General features: G+C 42.0%; 2 protein-coding genes across 15 annotated transcripts in view; both read left to right on the forward strand.

The window, feature by feature from the left end:
* Positions 1-6,128, forward strand: part of gphnb (gephyrin b) — an 87,372-nt gene extending 81,244 nt beyond the window's left edge. For 7 of the 13 annotated variants that reach the window (XM_076755579.1, XM_076755581.1, XM_076755585.1 and 4 more), the window contains 7 exons: positions 1,215-1,336; positions 1,506-1,593; positions 1,853-1,926; positions 2,115-2,182; positions 2,301-2,404; positions 4,159-4,255; positions 4,818-5,898. In XM_076755579.1, the coding sequence (XP_076611694.1) occupies positions 1,215-1,336; positions 1,506-1,593; positions 1,853-1,926; positions 2,115-2,182; positions 2,301-2,404; positions 4,159-4,255; positions 4,818-4,951 (687 nt within the window). In that variant the 3' untranslated portion in view covers positions 4,952-5,898. Of the gene's footprint in view, positions 1-1,214; positions 1,337-1,505; positions 1,594-1,852; positions 1,927-2,114; positions 2,183-2,300; positions 2,405-4,158; positions 4,256-4,817 lie in introns of all 13 variants that reach the window. The other 6 variants (XM_076755580.1, XM_076755582.1, XM_076755584.1 and 3 more) reach the window with 2 other exon arrangements.
* Positions 6,129-8,015: 1,887 nt separating this feature from the next.
* Positions 8,016-24,611, forward strand: pals1b (protein associated with LIN7 1, MAGUK p55 family member b). Of its 2 annotated transcripts, none has more exons than XM_076756718.1 (14): positions 8,016-8,258; positions 11,121-11,602; positions 13,045-13,253; positions 16,214-16,291; positions 18,916-19,035; positions 19,779-19,940; positions 20,136-20,213; positions 20,311-20,494; positions 21,482-21,550; positions 21,727-21,798; positions 22,462-22,623; positions 22,857-23,059; positions 23,344-23,454; positions 23,641-24,611. In XM_076756718.1, exons 2-14 carry the CDS (start codon positions 11,275-11,277, stop codon positions 23,815-23,817), a joined length of 1,953 nt encoding a protein of 650 aa, XP_076612833.1. In that variant the 5' UTR covers positions 8,016-8,258; positions 11,121-11,274; the 3' UTR covers positions 23,818-24,611. The 2 variants fall into 2 exon arrangements, with proteins under 2 accessions (XP_076612833.1, XP_076612834.1); XM_076756719.1 differs by having other exon boundaries at positions 8,038-8,258; positions 18,928-19,035.
* Positions 24,612-24,794: the final 183 nt, after the last annotated feature.

Here is a 24,794-nt window from a genome sequence, read left to right on the forward strand (position 1 = left end):
TTTTACATGTGACTGATGTGCATTTTCAATTTCATGGGGTATGTGTAACCTTCATGAGGACCGCCTAAATTGTATAAATCAGCCATGAGTCACCTGCTTCATGGCCACATTCCAAACTTATGAAGTGGTTTATTGTCCTTATCTCCCCTCCTTTGGCTAAGGCTAATGAAATAGAGGATTAGATGCATTGCTTTGTCTTCTCATTTTTACCCTCTCTCTGGACTGTGCTGCATTCATTTCTGAGACCTGGATGAAGAAAATCTGAATATGTGTGTCGAGCTGGTGTTTATCCATATCTTACAATATACAGATCTCCTCATCAAGGAAACCCAAAGTTCAGATTTGTAGAGGACAGAATGTATGAATGAAAATAGCTGATGCACATTATTTCCGTGGGATGCTTTCCAATATTTCCAAAAGAGAACTAATACATTCATATATTACATCATAATGCAGTTATTCATGTATTGACAAGGCCTGCAAATAATTGATGGCGGAAGTTGTTCTTAGTTTTGTTTGTTTTTCTGAGATTAATCGATTGGTCATTTTGTCCAGTAAATATCACAGAATAGTGAAAAATGCCCACCACAAGTTCCCAGAGGCCAAGTTGACATCTTCAATTTGCTTGTTTCGTCTTACCGACAGTTCAAAATCCAACGATGTTCAGTTTACAATGATATAAACAGAATAAAGAAGCAAAATACTCACATTTAAAAAGCTTGAACCAGAAAATGAACAGCGTTTAATCAATTTCAAAATGTATGCTGATTAATTTCCTGTTAATCAACTAATCAATTAATCATTTCAGCACTGTGTAAAAGCACAAGCAACACCAAATGGATGATATTAAAAACTTGATTAAAATCTTCAAATACTTTATACTTTATTTTTCTCAATCACCGTAAAATATTAGATAATGTTTTTAGTCGACTAAATTCTCTGGCGATCATTTTATTGGTCTGTTTTTCAGAACCAACCCAACGGCAGGCTAAATATAGTAATAATATGGTAGAAAACAAAGATCTTAACCTGTTTTCTTCCAGCTGAATTATTATTTATTTACCCACCAGAATTCCTGCCAGCCAGCGACATGCTGAGAATATTTTATGAATAACGATATGTCAGATCTGCTTATTATTTACACCAACTTTAAAGTGGTTTGACTGTATAAAGACTCTCCTTAATGATTCATTTCTCCTCATCTGTCCTGGAAGCTGCTGAACCCAGAGGACGACCTCCATCCTGGGAAGATCAGGGACAGCAATCGCTCCACCCTGCTGGCTACTATCCAGGAGCACGGCTACCCCACCATCAACCTGGGCATCGTGGGAGACAAGTACGCCTGCATGTGTAGTCTCAGGACATTTCCTTACTTGTTACAACTCCACTACAACTTTACTCTACTCTACCCCAGAACAAGCTCTCTGTTTCCCTCTCCCTCCTTCATTTCCTCTCCTGTGATTCGGTGGTTAACTTGTGTGTTTGTGTGTCTTTGTGCCCCACAGCCCCGATGACCTTCTCAACGCTCTGAATGAAGGCATCAGCCGTGCTGATGTCATCATCACCTCAGGAGGAGTGTCCATGGGAGAGAAGGTAAGATAGCAGAGCAGGAAGCCACACATCCAGTCGTGGCACTGTGTTTCACTGACACCTTGTGGTGGATTGGGGAATGACAGCCTTTTTTTAAGAGTAAATTCTGATAAAAACACTATATATCATACTTTTTATAATAAATATTAACAGAAAGTAATGATTTTAAGAATTCATATTGGATGAAAGTCTGATTCTCCAGACTTTGTGAATGTTTTGCTCTTTTATGTTTGTTAAATGCTAACGTTCATGTCTTTTTTAGGACTACCTTAAGCAGGTGCTGGATATTGATCTTCATGCTCAGATCCATTTTGGTCGGGTTTTCATGAAACCAGGGTGAGGAAACTTCTATTCTCAGGCAGCTTTTCACGACACCGTGATGTTTAACAGGATACTGAAATTGAATAGGTGCAAGTTAAAGACACGCGGGATACTAAAATAAGACTTGGAGTTTTAAATGTGTTAGATATTACTGAGGAGCTGTTACAGGATTTCTTTCAATGTATGTTGTTTTTCTTTTTCAGTCTCCCAACAACATTTGCCACCTTGGACATGGATGGTGCTCGCAAGCTAATCTTTGCCCTCCCAGGTAGTGTGTGAAGTTGAGAGAAAGAGTGATTCACTCCGCTGATTCTGAGGAGATGTTACTCATATATTTTTCTCTCCTGTCTCTTCTCGCTGCCCTCTCTCTGTCCGTCCGTCTGTCCTAGGAAACCCCGTGTCCGCTGTTGTCACCTGTAATCTTTTTGTCATCCCCGCCTTGAGGAAAATGCAAGGCATTTTGGACCCTAGGCCCACCATCATTAAAGCAAGGGTAGGATGCACAGGGCAACCAGGGAAGCCTCGCTCCCTGGCTGAGACACACAAAGTTCATCTGTTGAGGCACTGGTGGCCACAGAAAGGGTTTTTTTCTGTTTATTGAAAGACACAAGGTATCCACTGATTCTTTATAATCCACAATCATTGTTTTAGTGATGAGGGGGTTTGAGCCTTTCAGGTCCGACAAAATGTGTCAATCCTATCAAGCGTCATTTCAAGGAGGGAGTCATGTTTGTCTCTGTCTCACAGAAGTCAAAAAAGGTTGAAGACCTGTCCCTGTTTGCAAAAAACATCCTTTCTTTTCTCATATGTGAATATCTGAGTGCAGATCAAAAAGATCTGCAGCAGAGAGGAAATTATAAAATGTGAATATTTACAATTACATTTGTACTAAAGTTCCAGGGTGTATCGTTGCAGTCCATTGCATCTTAACTCGTGATTTAATACTATTTTCATCATCCGCTTGATACATATTTATGACCACCATGTTTTGCTTTGACTTGGCAGAGGAACCAATCACAGCCCACACTGACCTGAAGGCCAGCTCCCTGGTTATGAATATGCAGAATCGTAGAGCAAGAAAAATCATAATAATATCACACACACCCTGCACAGCCACAGCTTGTGTCCCCAGCTAGTATCATCAAGTGAGAGGTCTGGTCCCCTGCCATCATGGGTGCTATCCAGAGAGCTTTGCGACAACATTTGCTGTTATAAAGCAGTTAGAAATCAACTTGAATGCGTTACTGCCACTTAGTGGTGGGACTGATGGCCTGAACGCACAGATGTAGCCAGATAATTTCCCTCAGCAGATGGCATCAGACCCAGGTCAAACCGTGCTCTGGAAAAACCCTTTACCTTTGCCAATAAAGTTGGAAGAGTTTCCACTGCTCTCTGCACGTCTTGTTGCCTTTTAGAAAACATATAAAGTTTAGGAATGTGCAAAAGCACCTGGCAGAATCTGAGTGGGCACATAACCTTTTATCAAAGTGAATTCGACTTTGGTGATCTGGGATTTTTGCCCATCGGAACTATTGTGCTGCATTCACGTGGTGGAAGGAAAGTTTGATATCCAGGACTTATTCTGGCTGAAAATCAATCCTTGTGGACACATGCTAAACAAACATGAAATCTTACTGAGTCCAAAGCTTTGTAGGTATTTCTGACACAACTTCACCGACTACCAAGGTACACAGAAGCAAAAACAGTGTGAAGAGGCCCGAATTTCAGTGAAACTAGTGGATAAAAAAAACAACCTTACTGTGAAACAGCTTGTGTCCTTCACTGGGGTCATAAGTCCAAAGCTTTCCCAGGGTGCAGTCAATGTTTGTGACAATCTACACTTGAACAAGAAATCTGTTGTTACTTTAAGTCTCTATATATCACATTCACTCCCCCCAAACCAGAAACAGCCACTCTCTTCAATGCCACCAGACTCCACTGACAAAAACAGTAATTTTATTTTGCAGATCATCAGAAAACACACTGCATCAAAACCATCCTGGTTAGTTTTTCCACTATTCCAACAATCATTAACTTCGGTTTGGTCAAAATAATCCTTTAATTCACCAAGTTAGATATGAACATATTCTGTCTTTAGACGCTGCCTTTCCCCACTGTACATTAGTAACGTCTTCAGCTTGGGAAGGTGCTATTTCTTCGATGTGATTACGGACAAATATCCGTGGTGATGAAGAGGGCTTTGTGATATACGTCATTATAATGTTCCCTTGTATGTTTTGTCCCTAGTTGTCTTGTGATGTGAAGCTGGACCCTCGCCCTGAATACCACCGCTGCATTCTGACATGGCATCACCAGGAGCCTCTGCCGTGGGCACAGAGCACAGGTACAAAAGTGGAAGCCAGTACCAAACAATACTAGGAAGGATTCTGCATGACAGCCACTGGGGGACCAGATCAGAATGGGTGAAATTATTTGCCCATACCTGACTGTTTTTTCTCTTCTGTGCTGTGGTTTTTGGAAAGGCAGAAAAGGAGAGAAGTTCTTTTAAAAGCCTTAACTCAGGCCACAATGGCAGTTGCAACCTCAGAGGATCTCCATCAGGGCAGAAACAATAAAGTAGATTGATTACGCTTGTTACTCTACATAGACACACTGGAAGTAAACATTATTACCGCGGCCACCTTAGGTCCCCTGCATTTAGTGCATCTGACACTGATTAAAGCACTTGGCCTCGGTAGTCTTTTAACATTAGCCGGTTTGACGATGAAAAATAAAATAACTAATAGGTCAAACTGCAAAACCTGTTTGAACTGTGACCAGTTTAATCATGTTCAGTTTCATTACGATGGGATGAAACGCAAAGAAAATCCTCAATTTGCCTCATGGGTTAGATAGTGATTTTAAAGTATTTTGTCCCCTCTCTCCCCCCGTCCTCTTCGCTGCAGGGAACCAGGTGAGCAGCAGGCTGATGAGCATGCGCAGCGCTAACGGGCTCCTGATGCTACCTCCGAAAACAGAGCAATACGTGGAGCTGCACAAGGGCGAGGTGGTTGACGTCATGGTCATCGGCCGGCTATGATGTCATCACAGAGGGACGGAGTGTCGGCGTTATATAGCGAGGGTTGGAATGGGTGGTTCACGGTGCATGTCCACATATCATTGACTATTCTGTAATATGCAACGGCACAGCTAGTTTTTATTGATTTGGATAACGTTGAGGTATAGTCAACATCTTGATCACAACCTAGATACATATGAAAAAATTAATTTAAAAAGATTATAGTATTTCAAACAAAGAAAATATAACTTTTAATGAAAAAATCTAATTATAAAAAGAGATTTATTCTGTAATATATTATTATGATTATTCTTATTATTATTATCATTATTCTTCTTATTATCATTATTATATTAAGGCAACTTTGTTCCTTTCATTGCAATTGCTTTGTGTGTTCAATGCTAGACCTTATCTATAGCAGTAGCATTTTAATAGACAGCTGTAGGTGCCTGCCAGGACAAAAAAAGAAAATTATTATTTTCTCATCTTTAGTGGAAAAAAATAATCTGTTTTTTGAAAATGAAGAAAACATTGAGGAAGACTCCAGATTTCCCATGGTGCTCAGCTAAGAGGAAGAGGGGGCACATCAAGACCGCTTCCTCTTTTGAGCGCCCATCAAGGTGACACTTCTGTTTTTCTCTCATTAGTATGCATCATAATGGCTTCACAAAGAGCTTTGCTTGTTGTTTATCTTGTGAGTCTTGTTTATGTGCGCAGTGCCAAATGCCTGGGCAGGGAAGAGGTGATGTTGGGTTGGGGAGGTGGGGGGGCACACCCCAGTCTGCCCAGACCCTGAAGCTTCCTTATATTCACGGTGACCGGGTGTAAACTCTGCCCCAAACCCCCCCAGGGGCGAGCTGAACCTGGGAAAAATAATCTTTTATTTGATCAACTATTTAAGAAAAAAGAAAAAAGAAAGAAAAGAAACAGCTTCTTTAAGTGCTGACAGCCTTTTTAACCAACTTCACAAAAAATGTACAGAAAAAATAAGAACCATATTGTACAGATATATGTGACCAGCACTCCTAAGGAAATTATTAAGCAATGAGGAGACATTGAACAACGCTGTACTATAACATTTTCTGTAATGATACGAAACTGATGAAAGAGACTAAGATAATAAAAATCCTTGATCATTATGTAAAAAAAAAAAAAAAAAAAGTTCTTGTTGGTTTTCCTTTTTTAATAAAATATATCTAAAGAAAAAAATGTGATTTTCTTCTTTGGTTTTAAACTTTTGGTAGGTGGTAGCCTGTAGGTTGAAGAAGTGCATGAATTTTGAATGAATGAGTGATGGTCTTACCTTCTTTACCGACCACTGTCGAGGCACTTTGAGCAAAGCACCTCAGCGGACTGTGTTCAACTGCATTAAGATTTTCATTCAAGAGGCATCTCTAAGGTATTTGTGGTGTCTTGAATAATACAATTTTATGCCACTTTATTCTTCTAGTTATCTACATTTCAAGCGGAAATACTGAAGTTTTGACATGACTACATTTATTTGAAAGCTACAGTTATCAGTTAATTTTCAGATTAAGGTTTTATACACAGCATGTAGTATATTTTTTTTAACATTTTTAAAGATTAAATCAGTTGAATCCAAAATTTTGGGCTTGTGACCTCTTACAAAACCACAATGCCTATTTGGGCTCCTGTCATGTTTTGGATATGAACTGTTCCAGCAAGAAGCTTCTCATACGGTTTCATTTAAATAACTGTTCACAGGTCAGAAAATCATCCAATATTTCACAAAAAAAATACTACATATGCATTCATGCATCAATATAAACAATCTAATTATGCCATATATACAACTATATCAGTCACAGAATGCATTTTTCTGCAGAGCTTTACTCCAACTTTTGATATTTTAAGTACATATTTGCAGATAATAGTTTTACAGAAGTATTAGTGTCCTTCATCCGGCAATGCACCAAGATAAACAAAGACAAAACAACTGCACTGCAATGAATTAGTGCAAAGCAAAAGGAGGTTTTAACTGTCTCTCTTTCCAGGAAGGTAAGTATTTAAGAATCGGGAGCTGGCAGGAGAGAGCCTAATGAGGAAAAGAGGTTAAGCACTGAGGTGTCAGAAAGGATTAAGTTAATAGAAAATACAGCAGGAAAAAGGCAGCTTCAGGCTTTGGTGTAGATATTCCTGAAGCTGCATGAGATTAGACAGTTTCTGTTCTGCTCTGCAAGGTGAAATGACAGTAGATCCCATTAGTTGGTGATGATTAATAGCACTGTGACAAGAACTTAGTTAAATTCATCTATGTGAATGTGTATGAAATGTGTGGAACGTAAGGGGATCAGTTTGGAGATGATTGTAGAAAATAACGGCAAATTCTTCACACCCTCAAGTGCAATGAGCGCGTGTTTATTTATCAGAGGATTCACTGACAGAGTAACAAGAGATTTACCAAGCATTTATCTCTGAGCTGCTCCACGAGTTTCTATTTTCCAAGAGATATTGGGATAAAGACGCAGACAGCTGGATAATTAGTGATCATTTAGGTCCCACCCACTGTTTTGCCAAACATGGAGAAATAATGAAGGAAATATTTAAAGGTCAAATATGTAGTAATTGAAGGGCTTGACTGTAGATAAAAATCATATTTCATGCTTTCAGCTTCTCAAATGTGAAGATTTGCTTTTCCTCATCTTAACTTACAGTAAACAAAAAGAAAGAGAAAGGGATGACATGCACACAAAGGAGAGAGAAAAAAGAGAGAAGAGTCCTCTTTGGAGGACAAAGATCCACATCCAAACAGCTGGACTGTGGCACTGACAGCCAAGAGAGAGAGAGAGAGGTTACAGTAGATTCAGTAGGTGGATTCATTGAGACTGAGCGACCAGCCAGAGGGAGAACAGTATCAGGTACATGGTACTCGAAATATGCAGCTGACTGAAAATTTGAGTAAAAAGATGAGTTTTGAGTTTGGATTTAAAGGCCTCAGCAGAGTCCAGTGGTCTGATATCAGCAGGATGCTCATAGCGTAACTGGCTCGTTTTTGAAGCGCTGGCTGCAGTTCGGGGGATGCGGTCATTACTTGTCTGACAGACAGGGGGCGCCGTAGAGCCGCAGCGTTGCCACGGAGACGACTCACAACACCGGGCGCAGCCTCACAGCAATGGCCACAAGTGTCCCGACTGTGCCTGGACGAAACTCACTCGAGAGGCTGAACGCGGTCCTGCGAAGACCGGGAAACACCTTGTGCTATTTCTGACCGCCCGTGTGTGAATCAAACACACATTTCAGAGCGTTTGGACTATAAAGGAGCAGCCGCTTCTCATCCAAACTCATTCAGCTTGCTGTCTGTAAAGTGGTGAGTACACGCAGTCTGTTAACGGTCTGGGACAGCGACCGTTAAGCTACGCAGTTAGCGACGCCAGGCTAACCTTACGAAGCTAAGTTCCTTGCTATTGTTAGCATTCCGTTAGTTCAAGCTGAGTTTTACACCGTGGAATTAAGAGCAGCGTATTTCTGAATGTCTGCGTTAAGTCGGGTGTTGCCGCTATAACGTTACACAAGACTGCTTTTTTGTGAAGTTGCTCAAGATAGATAAATATTTCTACACAACAGAAAGAAAGACGCGGTTGCTGTAATTCCTCCGGTGACTCATTGAAATACGTCTACCTCAGCTTAACGTTACCTTAAGCCAAACCAGCAGCTGCTGGTTTTTAAACCACAGAACTGTGACTCGTGTATGAGAGTATTTTCCATTTTCTCCCTCTGGATGCGTTCATACTTAGCTAATTGTGGCCAGAGATCTGGTGGTGGAGGATGAGCCCATCGAAACACAGTTTACCCATCATTTAACTGACTAACATTAACGTCATTTTCATGATAGCAAATAGAAAATGGAGAGTATCTCGTCAAATAACAACTACTCTTGGAGCTGTAATTTGTCTGACCAACTGATAAAATCAATAACTAACTGAGTGGATGTTTTGCCACAAACAGGATGATATGCCATGTGTATTTATGAGGAAATCAGTTATTAGGACATATATGAGAAATTATCCCAATGAGATCTTATGTTGCCACGTTGAGGGGCATCACGGAATTACAGTGGGATTGTTTTTTTTTCGTAGAATTGATGCTGTACGTAACAATGCTAATTCCAAGTATGCTGTTTTTAGGACATGCCCCTGCCACAGTTATCTATAGTCACTCTTATCTACCACTGGAGTGTCTGTGAGTAAGCGTTTTCCAGATCTTTCAACCATATCTCATGGCCTTTGTCAGTGGATGGAGTTGTTTTTAACACACATGACGTAAACATTACCTCTGCTTAAGTAGTAACTGAAATTCCGTACTGTATGATGAATGATGAATGATGAATGAATGAAGAGTGAAGGCTTTATGCCGAACATGTAAAAGCTGTATTTGTGCAGAAGCATTTTCCAGATCTTTCGATCACACCTTTTGCTGAGCTTAGTTTTGCATGTAAGTCTGCACTGCTATCAATGGACGATATTCAGCCTCTATTGACACAGAAATTGTGGGTTTACATCAGGGAGAGTTGTGTGAAAGGTGTGTGAGGACAGGGTATGTCAGGACATGATATACTGTGTCGGGTTATTTCTGAAAATGCCCAGTTTACCCAATGTTAATTTGAGCTCAAAATGTCTTTTTGTTTGTACCTGTGTTTCCGGGGTATCTCATGCCAAACCCTCTTCAGTCACTTATTTTATAAAAGTATAAAGTGTTTAGTATTTTTGGCCTGCCGGAGTCACGTCACTCATTTGGCAAACATGTTTCACCATCTCCTAATCTTGCACTGGCCCTAAACTTGTTCCACAAACAGCATCTAACCGAAACTGTTTGTATCGCCTTGTTTGTGTATGTATAGCTGGGTGTGGGCACTTCCATTCCCTCCCATTCTTCTACTCAGATCCCTCTGTCCCTTCCCTGCATCCCTCACAGTGCCGTTGTGGCCACTGAGCTAGAGCAGGGCATGAAATCCAAGGCTTAATTAAGCCCACAGGAACAGATGGCCCGCTGGCAGTCTCCGCTGTTTGTCAGCCATGCACCGCCACTCTAAACGTAGCTAAAAGCTTGGACCTGGAGCTGGGGGGATAGACCTGCCAGACGTAATTATCTGTGGGAAGTAGGTAGAAGAGGGGGAGGGCTGCTGTGACGTAGTAGGTGACATGTGTGTATGACTGACGATATGACATGAGCCTCATGGGTGGCTTTCAGTGATAAATCCATGTTTATCCTTTTGGCACTTGAGGGCTTTTCCTCTACGCACACAGAAAGGCGTCTTTAACTGGTAAACAGTAATAAGGGCAGTTTAACATGTAGGACTTTTTCACAGTTCTGGTTACAGTAAATACGTATACAGGTATGTGTTAAGCCGGCAACGTATTTAAGGCGTAGCAGGTTGAGAGAAATAGAGCCCTGCCTAAAACACTGCATGGTATTTAAACAGAAGCTAATGTCATTATGTAAAAGACGAGAACAAGCTTGTGGCTTTTAGTCTGCACAGAACACTTTCACTCTTCACTCAGTGACTGCTCTTGTAAACTGATTTTGTGTTTTATAAAATATAGATTGAGGATTGAGATTTTTGTTTCACAAATTGAAATAAGTGCACATCTCCCAGGCATACTACCAAATTTGCTAATCCAGATTAATGCATGTGGCACTCTTAAAATAGATTATAATCTACATCAGTAACAATGGTAGTTCAGGTAACAGTAGTTATGGGTTGGGCATCAAATTTAAATGCAAGCATCTTTATTTAGGCTACAGATGGATGTTTTGATTAAGCTTTTCTTGAGGACGGGCAATTGGGGACAGATGTACTCAAGCAAATGGCTGAACTGAAGGGATTTCAGGTGACTGAGGCCAGGGAGCTTTCCATGTGAAGAGTTAGTGGTGTGATAGGTGAGAGGAGATAGGAGCAAATGTTGGCCCTGATCAACAAATGTTGTCCCTGGTCTTCCTAGGCGATTGCACAGACGAGAAACATTTATTAACATTTATGTGTAAAATACATTAAATGTCTTGAAAAATTCATGTTAAGGAATTGTGTCTTCTCAGAGCTGCTGAAAGAGCACAGATTAAATATGAGGTTAAGTAGCTGAACAAGTTACTTAGATATGTCCCATTGTTAAGTTAACACTTGTTTTAAGTAAAGAATAACGAGGGAAATCTGTTGTAACTCTCTGTGTTCCAGGATGACAGATCACAGAAAGAAAATAAAGAACAACATCCTCCGCTGGTGTGCTATGGCCTCTGATTTGAGCAGTGTCAGCACCAGTGCTTCATAACTCTCAAGTAGATCTGAGGAAACACTGGGGTGGTTTGAGCTGTACTCTGCTGCAGCAGGGATGCTCACGTCCCACATGAACGGTTATGTGCAAGAGGCCTCTGGTCAGGCCAAGAGCCACAGGGAGCGGGCAGTGGACTGTCCAGGGGAGGAAAGTAGCCTTGTCAAATCACCACACTGCAGTGCCCACATGGAGAGGATCCAGCACTACCAGGAGGAGCTGAGGAAGAGGAGAGAGGAGGACAGCAGGGGGAAGCACGACATCGACCCCAACGCTTCACTGAGGCTCAAGAAGCTGTCGCAGAACCCCAAGGTGGGCATTGATAATCCCACCTTCGAGGGGAAGGAGAAGGCCACCAAAGACACATGCTCCCAGGATCCTGTAGTCGGTGAGTAGAGACGAAGCACAGTAAGGGTCCGAAGGTCTTTATGGGGGTCAAAGAGGGTGGAAGGAGGAAAGACGGGTACAAAGGAGAGGAGGATGTTAGACCTCAGAGAAGAATAGGGAGTGGTGAGGTTTTACAAAAAATCTGTGAAAACAAAAGAGGTCAAAACAATGACTGTCAAGGGGGCAGAGCAGAGGGCAGCGGCAGTGGAGGAGGGTGGTGGGTTTGGACTGAAGAGCACAGAGCCCATCAGCTGCCACAGTAAAGTAAAATAATTCCTGATAAATTATATTGATAATGCAAAAGGGTATTATGTACAGTTGTGCACCATTCTGGTAATTTTGAGTGCACAAAACATTGTTTGGATTATTTTGTATACACAATTTATCAATTTGTATAAAGCGTGTGCAAACATTTTAAAAATTTGAGTGGGTGGGCTCTTTAAATTTTTTCTGATTTCTTCTTGATTGCAGTCACTTAGCGCAAGTAGCTGAATTTACTTTATTGCCAAGTGTCTATTGAGAGCAGGAGTTGACTGTCAAGTCTAAGGTTCTCACATCAGTGAGTCTATATATTCCATTACATTACATTAGACTCAGACCCTTTTCTTACAAAGACAGTGCTGTGTGGTAAACACATGTTTGCAGTTGGTTTGAATGTGTCTGGGCACCTTGTCTGACTTGACTTTGTGACCCTGCTCCAAGCCTTGGTGGATTGTTGGTCAGATAGGGCTCAGTGGTGAACGCTGAGAGGTAAACATGTGTTTCTGTAGGATTACTTTACAGTCTATACTGTCATTATGCTAGAGGACTGCTAGTATAATAATTTTTGCTCTTGGGTCAGCCTGGACCTCTTAACTGTGAAATCTGCTCTTATTAATGTTAGACTTAAGCTATTTGAAGTTGTTGCAGAAAAGAAATCCTGCAAAATGTATCAATTTTGTGTGGTACGATAAATCTCCGGTGTAAACACTGCATCAACCCCCTGAACTGAAGTTAAAGTCTGACCTGAATAGAAATGAAGACTCACAGGCGCACATGCGGCCCAGGAGCAAAATTTTAGAACCCCACTGCAGGAACCCCCAGTTTTATTCCTTCACATCACTGGAGGAGAAATGATATCTCCCAAAACAGACATATCCCATATACTGGAAATGTAAGGTGTGCATAGATATTTTTATTGCTCTGAAAGTTGACAACTCTGTTTAGCAGATATATAGAGCATTTATATGAGGTTTGTGCCTTTGCAGTAGGGGTTTCACCTCCCCTCAAAAAGCAGTGTGATAAAATCAGGGTAACTCAACACCTAATGCCAGTCTAAATTGACATAATATGTTTGTGCCTCCTGAATATGGATGTCCACATATTTGCATACAGTTTGCACCTGTGTTTCTCTCTATCGCCTCTGCTGTATTGTCGGCCTGACTGTCTCTGCCTCCCTCTCAGAACTGGAGGACTTGCTGCAGACTCTGAAGTGGGCGCAGCACTGCCTCACTGATGCGCAGAGCCAGCAGGATGTGGAGCTGATAATGCAGCTCCTTGCCAAGGAGGACTTCAGGAATGCCTACACCATCTACAGTGCTGTATCCCAGCAGAAGAGCCGAGTCAGTCCCACCTCAGCCCTCACAGTACAAGCAGAGGACCTCTGCCAGGAGGTACATATAGTGGTCATTTTGAAGCAACTTGTTAAGGCTCAGAATAACCTTTGCGTGGAAGCTCTTTGACTTTGCTGCTGTATGAAAGATTATGGGAAAGTAATGGAAACACAGAGCTCAGTGGCAACCTTGCTATTGTTAATGTTGTTATTACTGCTGGATTGTATGGTTTTGTAAATGTAGGTGATTTTAGTGTCCACAGCCCTAGGAGAAACTTAATCAGGGAAAACAGACTGACTACCCAGAATAATGAATAACTCAATTTAATTTTTAGACATTTTTAACCATGCCACAAAACCAATTCTGTACCTCATGAGACAAGCATTGGTCTCCACAATTTGAGCATACAGGCATGAAGGTGCTTAGATTGTACTGGCCAATTTGTGGTTTGGACCTTGTTAAGCTCCTATTTAGGGCCAAGCACCTCGGTGAGTAAAGTATCAGAACAAACTCAATGAAGCATGAAAAATCTTTGTCAGTCTGAATAATTATGAAATTTAAATTGCCTTGTGCTTAACAAGGTGAGTGAAAACAAAAATGAGGGATTTTTTGGATCCAGGCCATGCATGAAAATTGAGTCAGCTGGTGAAAAAGGTAGAAGAGGCAGAAGGTAGAAGAATTTAAATTGGGGACTTGGGATGAAAAGAAGATTAGATGACAGGTAGATCCTCTCTATTTAAAGTGGAAAAAGGAAGGTAAATGAGGCATACCTGAACCAAAGTGTAAATATTTGGTTGAGTATTGTACTAGTTTGCAGATATTCTGTATGAACATCTCAGTGTTTTTTTTTTTTTTTATTTGACTTCCCTGTCTGCCAATTGCTGTTTCCTCTTTAAATATTAGTTGACAGTGCTGACACCTGAGCCCCGTTATTGAGAGTGACAGAAAGCAAGAAACTATCTCAGGTTCGAGTAGGTGGGAATATGCCACGCCTGACTTCCTCATTGAGAAAACACAAGGCATTTGGTGTCTACTCAAGCAAAGCGACAGTAATTGACTTGCGTCCCCGCAGATCCGAGCCTCTGCACATGGAGTGTTCAAATACAGCCTGTCACACAGAACCCAGCCACCCGTAAAAAGACAGAAATTGTGATATGGTTTGCTATGAATTAGGTAGACGCTCTATGCAACAATGACAGGCTACACCCACAATAGGCACTTCATCAGGATTAGTGTCAACTTTTGATAGGTGTAACATGAACAAATGTAATACAGGCTTTTCAGCTCAGTCCGACTGCTGCAGTGTGATTTTTAGCTGATGGCTAGATGTGCAAGAGTCAACCTTGTTTTTATGAAACAGACTGCTATGAGCTGTGTAGAGTTCATTCAAAGGACACCCAGCAGCACTGATACAGAATTGGTATTCCAGTCCTGACAGGCGTAGTTTGAGATGATCCATTTTTCGTCACACACAATGCGTTGTCTTCCTGTGCACAGTAAATCAGTGTGCACGCTCACCCACCAGGCACAGCTCCTGAAGCGCTTAACAGCACGGGATAGTTTGAGCTTCAGTGTGTCTTAACTAAGTGGTTGTGCTTTGTGACACTCAGATTGGCTGTTGGGTAAACTAATCTCTCAGCAAGCCATGGTGCAACACACCGCAGGAAGGAGGGCAGGATCTGGGCAGCCAGAAAAAGAAACTCCAGCAGCTTACAGCAGTGTGGGCCGAGGTGCAGCGCTGCTGGGTGGGGGGAGTGCGTCACCTTGTTAGTGAGAGCTTCGATTAGTGTAATGGATGAACTAAGCTCCGAACAGGAGATGAAGAGGAAGAGGGCAGAAAGACAAAGTAACAGAACACCAAAATGTCTGCTGTCATGATTCATTACACAGCCCAAGCCACAAACAATAGCATCTTCCCTCAAATGACAACGCATGAGCCACATGATTAAAAGAGAACCATGTAACAGAGAGGAGGAAAGAAGGGAAGGAAAAAAAATGGAGGGCAGTGGAAAGTCTGAAAAGCCATAGAAGAGAAATTTAATGTTCTGTAGTTTAGTAGTAGTCAGTTTTCTAAGTTCATGCTTGTAATAGGGTTAAACGCAACACTAACCGGTAAACACACACAATGAAAATGAATCCTGTGAAGATTTGTTTTGTAGTTTTTTCCCCAAGTGTAACAGCTAACACTTTCTTTACAGCAGAGTGAATATGGAGCACTCTTCTGTCTGGAATGTGAAACCCTGCTGTGAGTTACAAGTTGGTAGCCAAGCACTACAGTATGTGTGTGTGAGTGTGTTGTATGTGTGTGTGCACATGCACACGTATGTACACATATCCCCATACACATTTGCGTTTTTATTTTTCTTGCAACTCTGTGAGAATCCGAAGGTTTAGGATACAGTCAGTTTAATTTCAGGGTGAAGGTGCTAAAGGAAAGGTCATTATCGTGAGCTGTTCATGACATTTCTGAATGTCTTGTGTTTGGGATGTCTCAGTACAAACCGAACTGAGAGATGATGTAAAAAAGTTGACAGTATGCCCAGAGGTTTGTGCAAGAAAATGGGCCGTTGAGTCACCAAAAAAAAAAAAAAAAAGAGTGCACTATTGAACATGAAACTCTGCTTTTAAATGTGCTTCTATAATGAAGGTCAAAACAGTTCATTGTCAGATGTGAGGACTTGGGAAAAGTGGCTTAAGGCCGGCTTATGCTAGAAAAGAACTAGTTGGGGTGAACAATGCACATTTTCATACAGTCGCTCCTGGAAGACGTTCCTAATGTTGCACTCAGTCGGTCACGTGAGAAGTGACAGAAATAGTTGTGTCCAAAAAGAAAAAAGAGAGTTAGAGAGTGATGTTGAAGCCCAGGCTCCTTTCCAGTGTTGGTTGGGAGATTTCTGAAGCGATTTGGATTTAAGAGATTTTAAGAGATTCGAGATTTTGATCATAGTTTTGATTATATTTAAACACTTCCAACCACAGTTTACCTCACCACCGTTCTGTGTGTCTGTGTTTCTCTTCAGGTACAGAGGATTCTCCAGTCCAGCCAACAGAAGGAGGGTTTGGAGCTCAGGGCTCTGCTCACCAATCCTCATCTCCAGGTCAGATGTCAGCTTGCCAGCTCTGATTTATCGTAGCTGCCCTTGACCTACAATATTAATTATAAGACAACAGCAGTGAGGCTCAGCAAGCCAGCAGAGCCTTGTAGAACAACTCATTTGTTAGTTAATATGCTGATAATTGGAATACTGGAAATATAATTAATGTATACTTTACTTATTCCAATAGGGTAATTGTGTCTCTTGCGCCTTCCACCTACTGCCAGTAGGTCAGTAAGTGTATAATAGAATAGAATAGAGATTATGAGAGGAGAAAATGGGACTTACTTGCTTTCTAGCTCAAAGGCAAATGAAGGACAGCTTTACTTTTCCACCTTGTGTATTCATATACTGTATACAGGGCTGAAAGCAGACCCAGTGACAGATTGCTCCATCATGACACAGTATCCTCTATGAAAGATACAGACAGCAGGATCTTTATGAAGGAAGTCAGCGGGTCGAGACATGTTGGTGTCCCTTGAGCTGGCAGGAATTTATTGTTTTGCTTCAGGACATTTGGGCACGACAGATGATTGCTTTACAGATTACATCTTTTATGACACTGGTTTTATCTGTTTTTACAGTATATGTTGTTATTTCAGGGTGAGCAAAGAAACAAATTCATGGTCAGATCACAGTCATGTTTTCTTCCAAAGATTAATGTAGTGGGTCTCAAGAAAGGACATTATATAAAGGAAGCTGTAATGTGGGTCAGCTCTCTTGGTAATGAAAACGCAGGATTGGTTTATTCTTTACATCAGATTGCTTGTCAGTTTCTTTGAAATTAATTGAGAGGAAAAGGCAGTGAGAAATGTAAAAGATCTGCTTTATGTCACGTGTGTTTGTGTGGAAGAAGAGTAGTTTACAATTTCTCTGCAACGATGTACAGTAGTTTAGATAAATGAAATCTGCATTTACGCTTTAATAAGATTTACTCTTATTGATGAAAAGAAATGTTCTGCTGATAAGGTGAATGCTTCTCTTAAATACACTAATGTTGCCAGACAGTTACTGTAACTGGTTCATATGTGCTCCACAGAGTATCAAAGATGTTGAAATAATATCATTAAATGATGATATTCTTACATGAGTCTCAGCAATTACAGACAAACATGAACTTAATTAAAAAGCAGGCTGTTCCCTACTTGTGAAGGGTCATTTGGACGAAGTGAGCAGGGAATTTAAAGAAGGGATTTTTAGGATATAAAGAATCAAAGTAGGTGTAATTAACCATCAGCAAAGAGGTCCTATATCTGTCGTATAACTTCTAATAAGTTGTTCCTGAGGCCAGTTCGGCTGTAGTCTGTTAAATAAGGAATTGGGCAGTGTAGATGTTCGTGTTAGGTGTGCCACATGCTCCACCTGTATGGAAACGATTAGACATCACAGGTGGAGGCTGGCCACTTCCACTGCCGTGTAAAGATAAAATATCTTGTATACTTTATTTTGGTTACCTATGCATCTATTCAGGGGGACACCTGTGTAGCATTTTGTGTGGTGATATAAAAAGAGTGTGGCTTTGAAGGGGCTCAGACTGCTGATGCTCTGTGTTTGTCAGCTGAAGCTTCAGTGATTTTCCTGTAGAAATACATGTAGACACATTATCAGACTGTCATCACCCATTAGAGAGGCAGTGAGGTGAGAAAAGACCTCAGGTGGAAAACTGCTGTGATTTTATGGCTGAGGGTCCTGACAGGTGAGTGTCAGGGGTCTGATGTTTGGCCCATGTGACTGTCTGAACTACCAGTTCTCACATTGCCCTGTTAACCCCTCCACTGAGCTGGATCCATGTAGCCAGCGGGGGCAGCATGATGTGATGTGAGCCTGCCTTGTGGCACAGAAAGTGGAACAGATTATGTTGGTTTCTCTGTGGGGAGCAGAGGATCATATGAGTCACTGTCTAGTGTACACAGGTAAACAACCTCATACCCCATACTAATGTGACAGGTACATGTGTGAGAGGAAGAGGGCCCCCTCAAGTCCTGTCTCGCTTTCACCGTTTTCTAGGACACAGTTTCCTCACAAGCAGGGAAGCCAAAGGGGTTTGATGATTGATGGCGGTGGATCCTGACTCCTAAACGCTGGGGGAGATTAAGACGGATTGTGCGTACGCCAAAGCTTAGCCTGGCCTCTGCTCTCTCAGGTCCCCTCTGCTGCAGGATAGAGAAACTAATTTGGACCGACGGTTATTAATTGTGGGGTACGGAGTGCTTGTCACATTAAATGAAGTGAAGGAGCAATCTCTGTTTTATTTCTGGCTTAGAGGTGGGTTTTCTGACTGGTCTTGTTAAAAAAGATGGGGAGGTGGGTTGGCTTCTTGTTGCAGGTGCATGTTTGAAATTAGTTTTTATCTTCTTTTTCATTGGTTAACACCGAGTACAAACCGCTTAATGGATGTGTGTCACGTTCTAAACTATACTGTAAGATTCATGATCATTTTATTTTCATGCCAGCATCGTCATTATGAAGGACAGCCTCTACACGGACACAATCAGAAGCATTCGTTCTCTGTACCTCACGCTGCCTCCTTTGTTTTTCTGTCTGTGTCCCATCATGTGTTTGTAAAATTTCTGCATGTGCGTACTGTTTGTCTCTATGTGTGCATCTGTGTTTGTTTAATGTGGCAGGCACTGATGCAGGCCCATGACAGTGTGGCAGTGCAGGAAATGCCAGAAGAAAATGAGACCCAGTACCTCGGAGAGACCGTTAAACTGGTACGACTGGAGAAGGCACGCGACACTCCATTGGTGAGAGGCCATCTCTGTCTTTTTGTGTCGTACGTATGACAAGTACATAGGTATGGTCTGTATTTTTGCGCAGCCTCACAGCCATTTAAACTGTTTATGCTTTATAATCGGCTTGTGAGTGTTGCGCTCCATCAGCACAGATCCTTGTGAAAATCCACTCAGAGAGGTGAGGCAGTGAGAAACAAGGATGGGCAAAACAATGGGAATTGAACAATATCCACACAGCAGTCAAATTGGCTTATTTAAAGCATTGACAACAGAAAGAAACGAGGACAAATTATCGATGGAGACATATGTGGATGTTCAGCATCAGTGTTACTGTGTTGTTTATTAGAAGTTTTTGTGTATCCGTCTGTTGTAAGTCCGGTAAAAAAAAGCCTCGACTCTCAGGCCTCACCATGCTCCACTACTCACATTTATCATCTGGGTGTGCCGGTGTCAGTGTACCCACAAACCAACAGGGCAGTAAAATGCCTGTCAGGGTGAGCTCCAGGCGCCCATTTGAAAACTTTGGCACTGACACATGAGGTTCACTGTATGTGACGTATTTGTTTGTATTCACACTGTTGCCTCTCTTCCTGTTTTTAAACTTGGATCTCTCTGTTCGCTGTCACTTCAGAGAATATCACTGGCTCGGAGAGGATTGTTTACATATTAATTACCCAGTCTGCTGCATGTTTCGTGGGATCATCTCTGTCGTCTACAGCGTATGAACAGTGTGTGTGTTTGTGTGTGGCCGTCAGGGTGCGACAGTACGTAACGACATGGACAGTGTGGTGGTGAGTCGTGTGGTGAAAGGTGGAGCAGCAGAGAGTAGCGGCCTTCTGAGTGAAGGAGATGAGATCCTGGAGATCAACGGGATTTCTATTCGTGGGAAACACGTCAATGAAGTCCATGACTTACTGGTGAGGACCAGCAGTTTTCCAGTGGAAAATGAACCCTGTTACAACTTTATTTTAAATCACAGGAAACTAGCTTTGTTATAGCGTCCATGCAGGTGCTTAAAATGTCTTCAAAGCTGAAATTATATACACTGATGACAAAATGTGAAATGTGAATGCTGTCATGTTTAACTCATTGGATTGAATCTTTTCTATCAGCAACAAATGTACGGCACTCTGACCTTCCTCCTCATCCCGAGCTCTCAGATTAAACCTGCCCCACACAGACAGACTGTGGTAAGTCTCTAATGGTGTGAGCGTGTGCGTGCCTGCGTGAGATCGCCTGTCTGCATGCATGCAGTGCCAACCTTGACGTCGTAAACCCTGTCCTCAGATGCACGTACGAGCTTACTTTGACTACGACCCCTCTGATGACCCCTTTGTGCCGTGTCGGGAGCTGGGCCTGTCTTTCCAGAAGGGAGACATCCTCCACGTCATCAGCCAGGATGACCCCAACTGGTGGCAGGCCTACAGGGACGGAGATGAGGACAACCAGCCCCTGGCTGGACTCATTCCAGGTCGGGACCAAAGCAGGGCTGAATATCAATATGTAGTTTGTTTCTTCACAAAGGCAACATGTGGCTCAAAAATGTGAGAAAAGGAGCAAGAGTTGCATGCAAATGAGGGTCTTTGACGTCGCATTGAGAGTAAACGGATCAGGTCTGTTTTCACTACAAGGTCACAAAAGCAGTTATTCCATCAGCAATTACAAACACAATGCAAGACAGAAGTGTGTAGATAAATGATATTCCTAATCTCAATTAGAAATTGTGCTTCTGGTGCACACATTTAGATCAATATTAAAAATCTAAATATAATCTTACAAGAACTCATAAGAAAAAACAATTAGTCTGTTTTACCTGAAGGATACACATCTGCATGATAGTAACTCAGATCTTTTAAATCTGTGTAAATTGCATTTAATTAAAAAATCGAAATAGCTCATGTCTTCTAAAAGCTTCATGGTAAAATAAATAGAATAAACAGTGATATTTGATACCAGTGTATCGATAATGAATAAACTACACAAACTACTCAAAATGACACATAAGATATCGCTAAGTTGGTCATTAATGCCATCCCTAGTAGTAATGCAGTCACAGTAAAGTACTTGAAAGTTGTCCGTGACTAATAACTTACCTGGCACCACTATCCTGGCAGGAAACACCACCCGTCTGGCACGTCAAGCAGATTAAAACAAACACCTAAGAATTATTTGCGATTACTCTCTGACCCCAGCCTGTTGTGGCTAGAAAAAAATGAGGTTGAGCACTGGGAAATGGAAAGCAGGGCATTTTTTTCTTTTGCCTGTTCCCTGGCACGTCCAGAAAGTCTAGGATTCTGAAAGACTATTATTAAATACCAATCAAAACGTTCAATTCCATTAAAACGTATAGTTTTAAGTAAATAGAGGTTTTGTATAATGGAAAATACCCTGGATTTGTGTGTCTATATTTACAGTGTTGAATAGCTGTTCTGTTGCTCTTTGCTTTCCTCTTTTTCAGGGAAAAGCTTCCAGCAACAGAGAGAGACCTTGAAGAAAACTATAACAGACAGGGGTCGAGAGCACCAAGGTAAGCCGAACATGTTGAAAAACACGCTGTGCGCTGAGAAAATCCAAGATGCACTTTGCAAACTCAAACATTTTGCATCCACCCTGACTCACGTGGAAATAGAATTTGTGGTGTCTAGCTGGTTAAGCAAAGTGAAACGATGAAGCAAACATTTTTTTGACTTGTCATTTCTCCAGGGAAGCTTTGGTGTGCAAAGAAAAGCAAGAAACAAAAGAAGAAGAGCACACCTAACTTGAGCAAAAATACTGGTAAGACTACTTTTTTGCTGTGTCTCCTCGGAAGCTTAACAGTTTGAGAAGTCGGTTGCGTGCTTGAGAATGCACTCCTCTTCCTCAACATCCACGGTTAAGAAGCTACAGCCTTAACCCACAAAACTCCAATTGTCGCTTCTTATTTACCACCAGTGAAAGGCTGCTCCTGCCCTGGCCAGCTTCCAAGCGTCCGCACATTGTCAGTATTAACCCCACACGTTAGCTGGAGTTGACAGGTCTTGTTGTTCTCACAGCGGCTTGTCCAGACTTGGTGTGTCACAGATCAGATTAGTCCCGTCTGTGAAGACGGGATCAGAGGAGGCACCAACAGGTGCCCAACAGGTGCCTAAATGGCTTGAAGGGACGTGTGGTGTTACTGGTTCGCACGTAGAAACACGTACATGCTCACACACACTGCTCGAGTGGAGCGCAGCTGAGAGGGTGATTTATGAAGCATGGCATTGTTAAAAAAAAGACTGTGTACAAACAAATAATAGTGTAATAATTTGGTACTTTATTGACCTTCAGATGATCTCCTTTTTGGCCTCCAGTGAGAGGTCAGAGGTCAGAGTTGGTTACAGAACAGCAGCCCAGGAGCTGGAAGGGGTTTAGTGTGTTGGTCAGGGGTGTTTCATTAACCCCTCCTGACTGTCTCTTCAGACTATGACGACATCCTGACCTATGAGGAGATGTCGCTTTATCACCAGCCTGCCAGTCGGAAACGCCCCATCGCTCTGATTGGTCCTACAAACAGCGGTCACGACGAGCTGCGTCGGAGGCTTCTGTCCATTGAACCGGAAAAGTTTGCTGTTGCTGTTCCGCGTAAGTCCACGCTTAGTCGGAGCAAGGGGACACGGTGCTGTCACGGTGCAGTTCATGATTTCAGATGAGGCGCATGGCTTGTTTGGGATTTGGTAAAGAATTCCAATCATGTCACACACATCACCACATTTCATTTAAAACTGACAACTCCAAAAGGATTTTCTGTGAGTTTCTATTAGGTTGAGGTTTTTCCACAAAAAGTCAGATTGATTGTCCTTTTTTTCGTGGCTCAGACACCACCAGAAACCCAAGGATACACGAGCGGAATGGGTGCGAGTACCACTTTGTGAGTCGGCCTGCCTTCGAAGCCGACTTAGCGGGCGGGAAGTTCATTGAGTCGGGGGAGTATGAGAAGAACCTGTACGGCACCAGCACCGACTCGGTCCGACACGTCATCAACTCCGGACGCATCTGTCTGCTCTGCCTGCACACCAGGGTAGGAGACATGTTTTTCTGTGTCACATGTTAATTACAAAGCCCATTTCATCCCTCTGCTTTGATCCTAACCATTGTGGCTGGGCCAGAACATAATTACCCCTTTTCATATCCTGAACATAAATCTTTGATTGTTTTTTGGCTGATAAAATATAGTCAGTAGAGAGGACACCATTTAGTGTTTGGTTTGGTACATTGAAAAGGCCTGTTGTTTCTCTTTGTTTGTTGTTTCTTTCCTTCCTTCCGTCTCATATATTCATACGTCCCTGTTCTTCCTCTTGTCAGTCACTGCAGGTATTGAGGTCCTCCAACCTCAAGCCCTATGTCATCTTCATCGCTCCTCCTTCTCAGGAACGACTACGCACCCTACTGGCCACAGAGGGGAAAACACCAAAGGTACCCACAGCACAGTGTTGGAAAATGTTGTTTCACTCTGTAAAGTTAATATACACACTGTACATCACACTGAGTTTATTTAGATCAAAACATTCAAATGGTACTAATAAAAAACAACTTTAGATTCATGCCCAATCACCATTTTAAGAGAGTCTAAAAAGCCATGTGTTCATTTTCTGTGTGCAGCCTGAAGAGCTAAAGGCAGTTATTGAAAAGGCCCGCGAGATGGAGCACAATTTTGGCCACTTCTTTGACGCGACCATCGTGAACATGGATCCAGACCAGGCTTTCCACGAGCTGCGCAGGCTGATAGACAAGCTGGACACTGAGCCACAGTGGGTGCCCACCTCCTGGCTGTGCTAGAGGCCACGGGGTCCCACCGCAGGGTAGACGGAGATGAACGGAGGAGATACGAATGTTCTCGACAACTGAAAAATGAAGGTTGGACGGTGCTGATTGTCACTGGATTTTCACTCGCACATTCTCCTCGTTTGTAGAGGAGCTGAGCTTTAGCACGTTCTGCAGGGATGGACTCAAGTTTCTTACATTTCTTTTTGTTGGTGTGTGTATGTGTGCGTGCATGTATGCGTGTGTGAGTGAGTGTGTGAGTCTTTGTGGGAGATTTTTTTTGTTTGTATTATGAAGGATCTTGTTCAGTTTTATGCAAAGTCATTTATCAAATAGAAATATTTCTATCCTATTCTTCATAGTTATTTATAATTGTAAATATGTATTTTCTAGAGAAAAGGATATTTCGTTGTTACATTATGTGTGAGTGTGATATACAAAACGGTACACTCAACTGGGAGTGTTAATGTGGCAAACATGAGAATGGCTTCCTGAGAAAGCAGGTATCACACAGAAGAGAAGGACTCAACGGAACGAAGGGAAAATCTGCTGTAACCTGCAGTTTTGGAGGACTTCCTCTACACCAGTGTCAGTATTATTTTACGTAATCTCAGGTCTCATTTACGCTGTGATAACAGACCTCAATCTAAGGTATCGTCTCTAGACTTTTACCAATATTGTAAGAACAAAACATCTTATCACTTAGTGCAACTCCAGCAAGTACAGTATTGCTTCTTTGCCGGGTATATAATAAATCACAAGCACAATTCTGGAGAAGTGTTAATAAAATCAGATACATATGTGAACAAGTGATGTTCTGAATGCATTGATTTCACCTTGAGAACCTCACTTTAAATCAGTTGTAACACTGATGTTGCAACAAAAATGTGCACTAATCAAACTCTTGCGAAGTCCTGCTGTAACTAAAAATAATGTGTTAGATGTCGCGTTCTGGTGCAAGATGGCTGCCGTTCCTCACCTGGCTGGGTTTC

The sequence above is a fragment of the Chaetodon auriga genome, chromosome 18 (genome assembly GCF_051107435.1).
Source record: "Chaetodon auriga isolate fChaAug3 chromosome 18, fChaAug3.hap1, whole genome shotgun sequence".
NCBI classification, from domain to species: Eukaryota; Metazoa; Chordata; class Actinopteri; order Chaetodontiformes; family Chaetodontidae; genus Chaetodon; species Chaetodon auriga.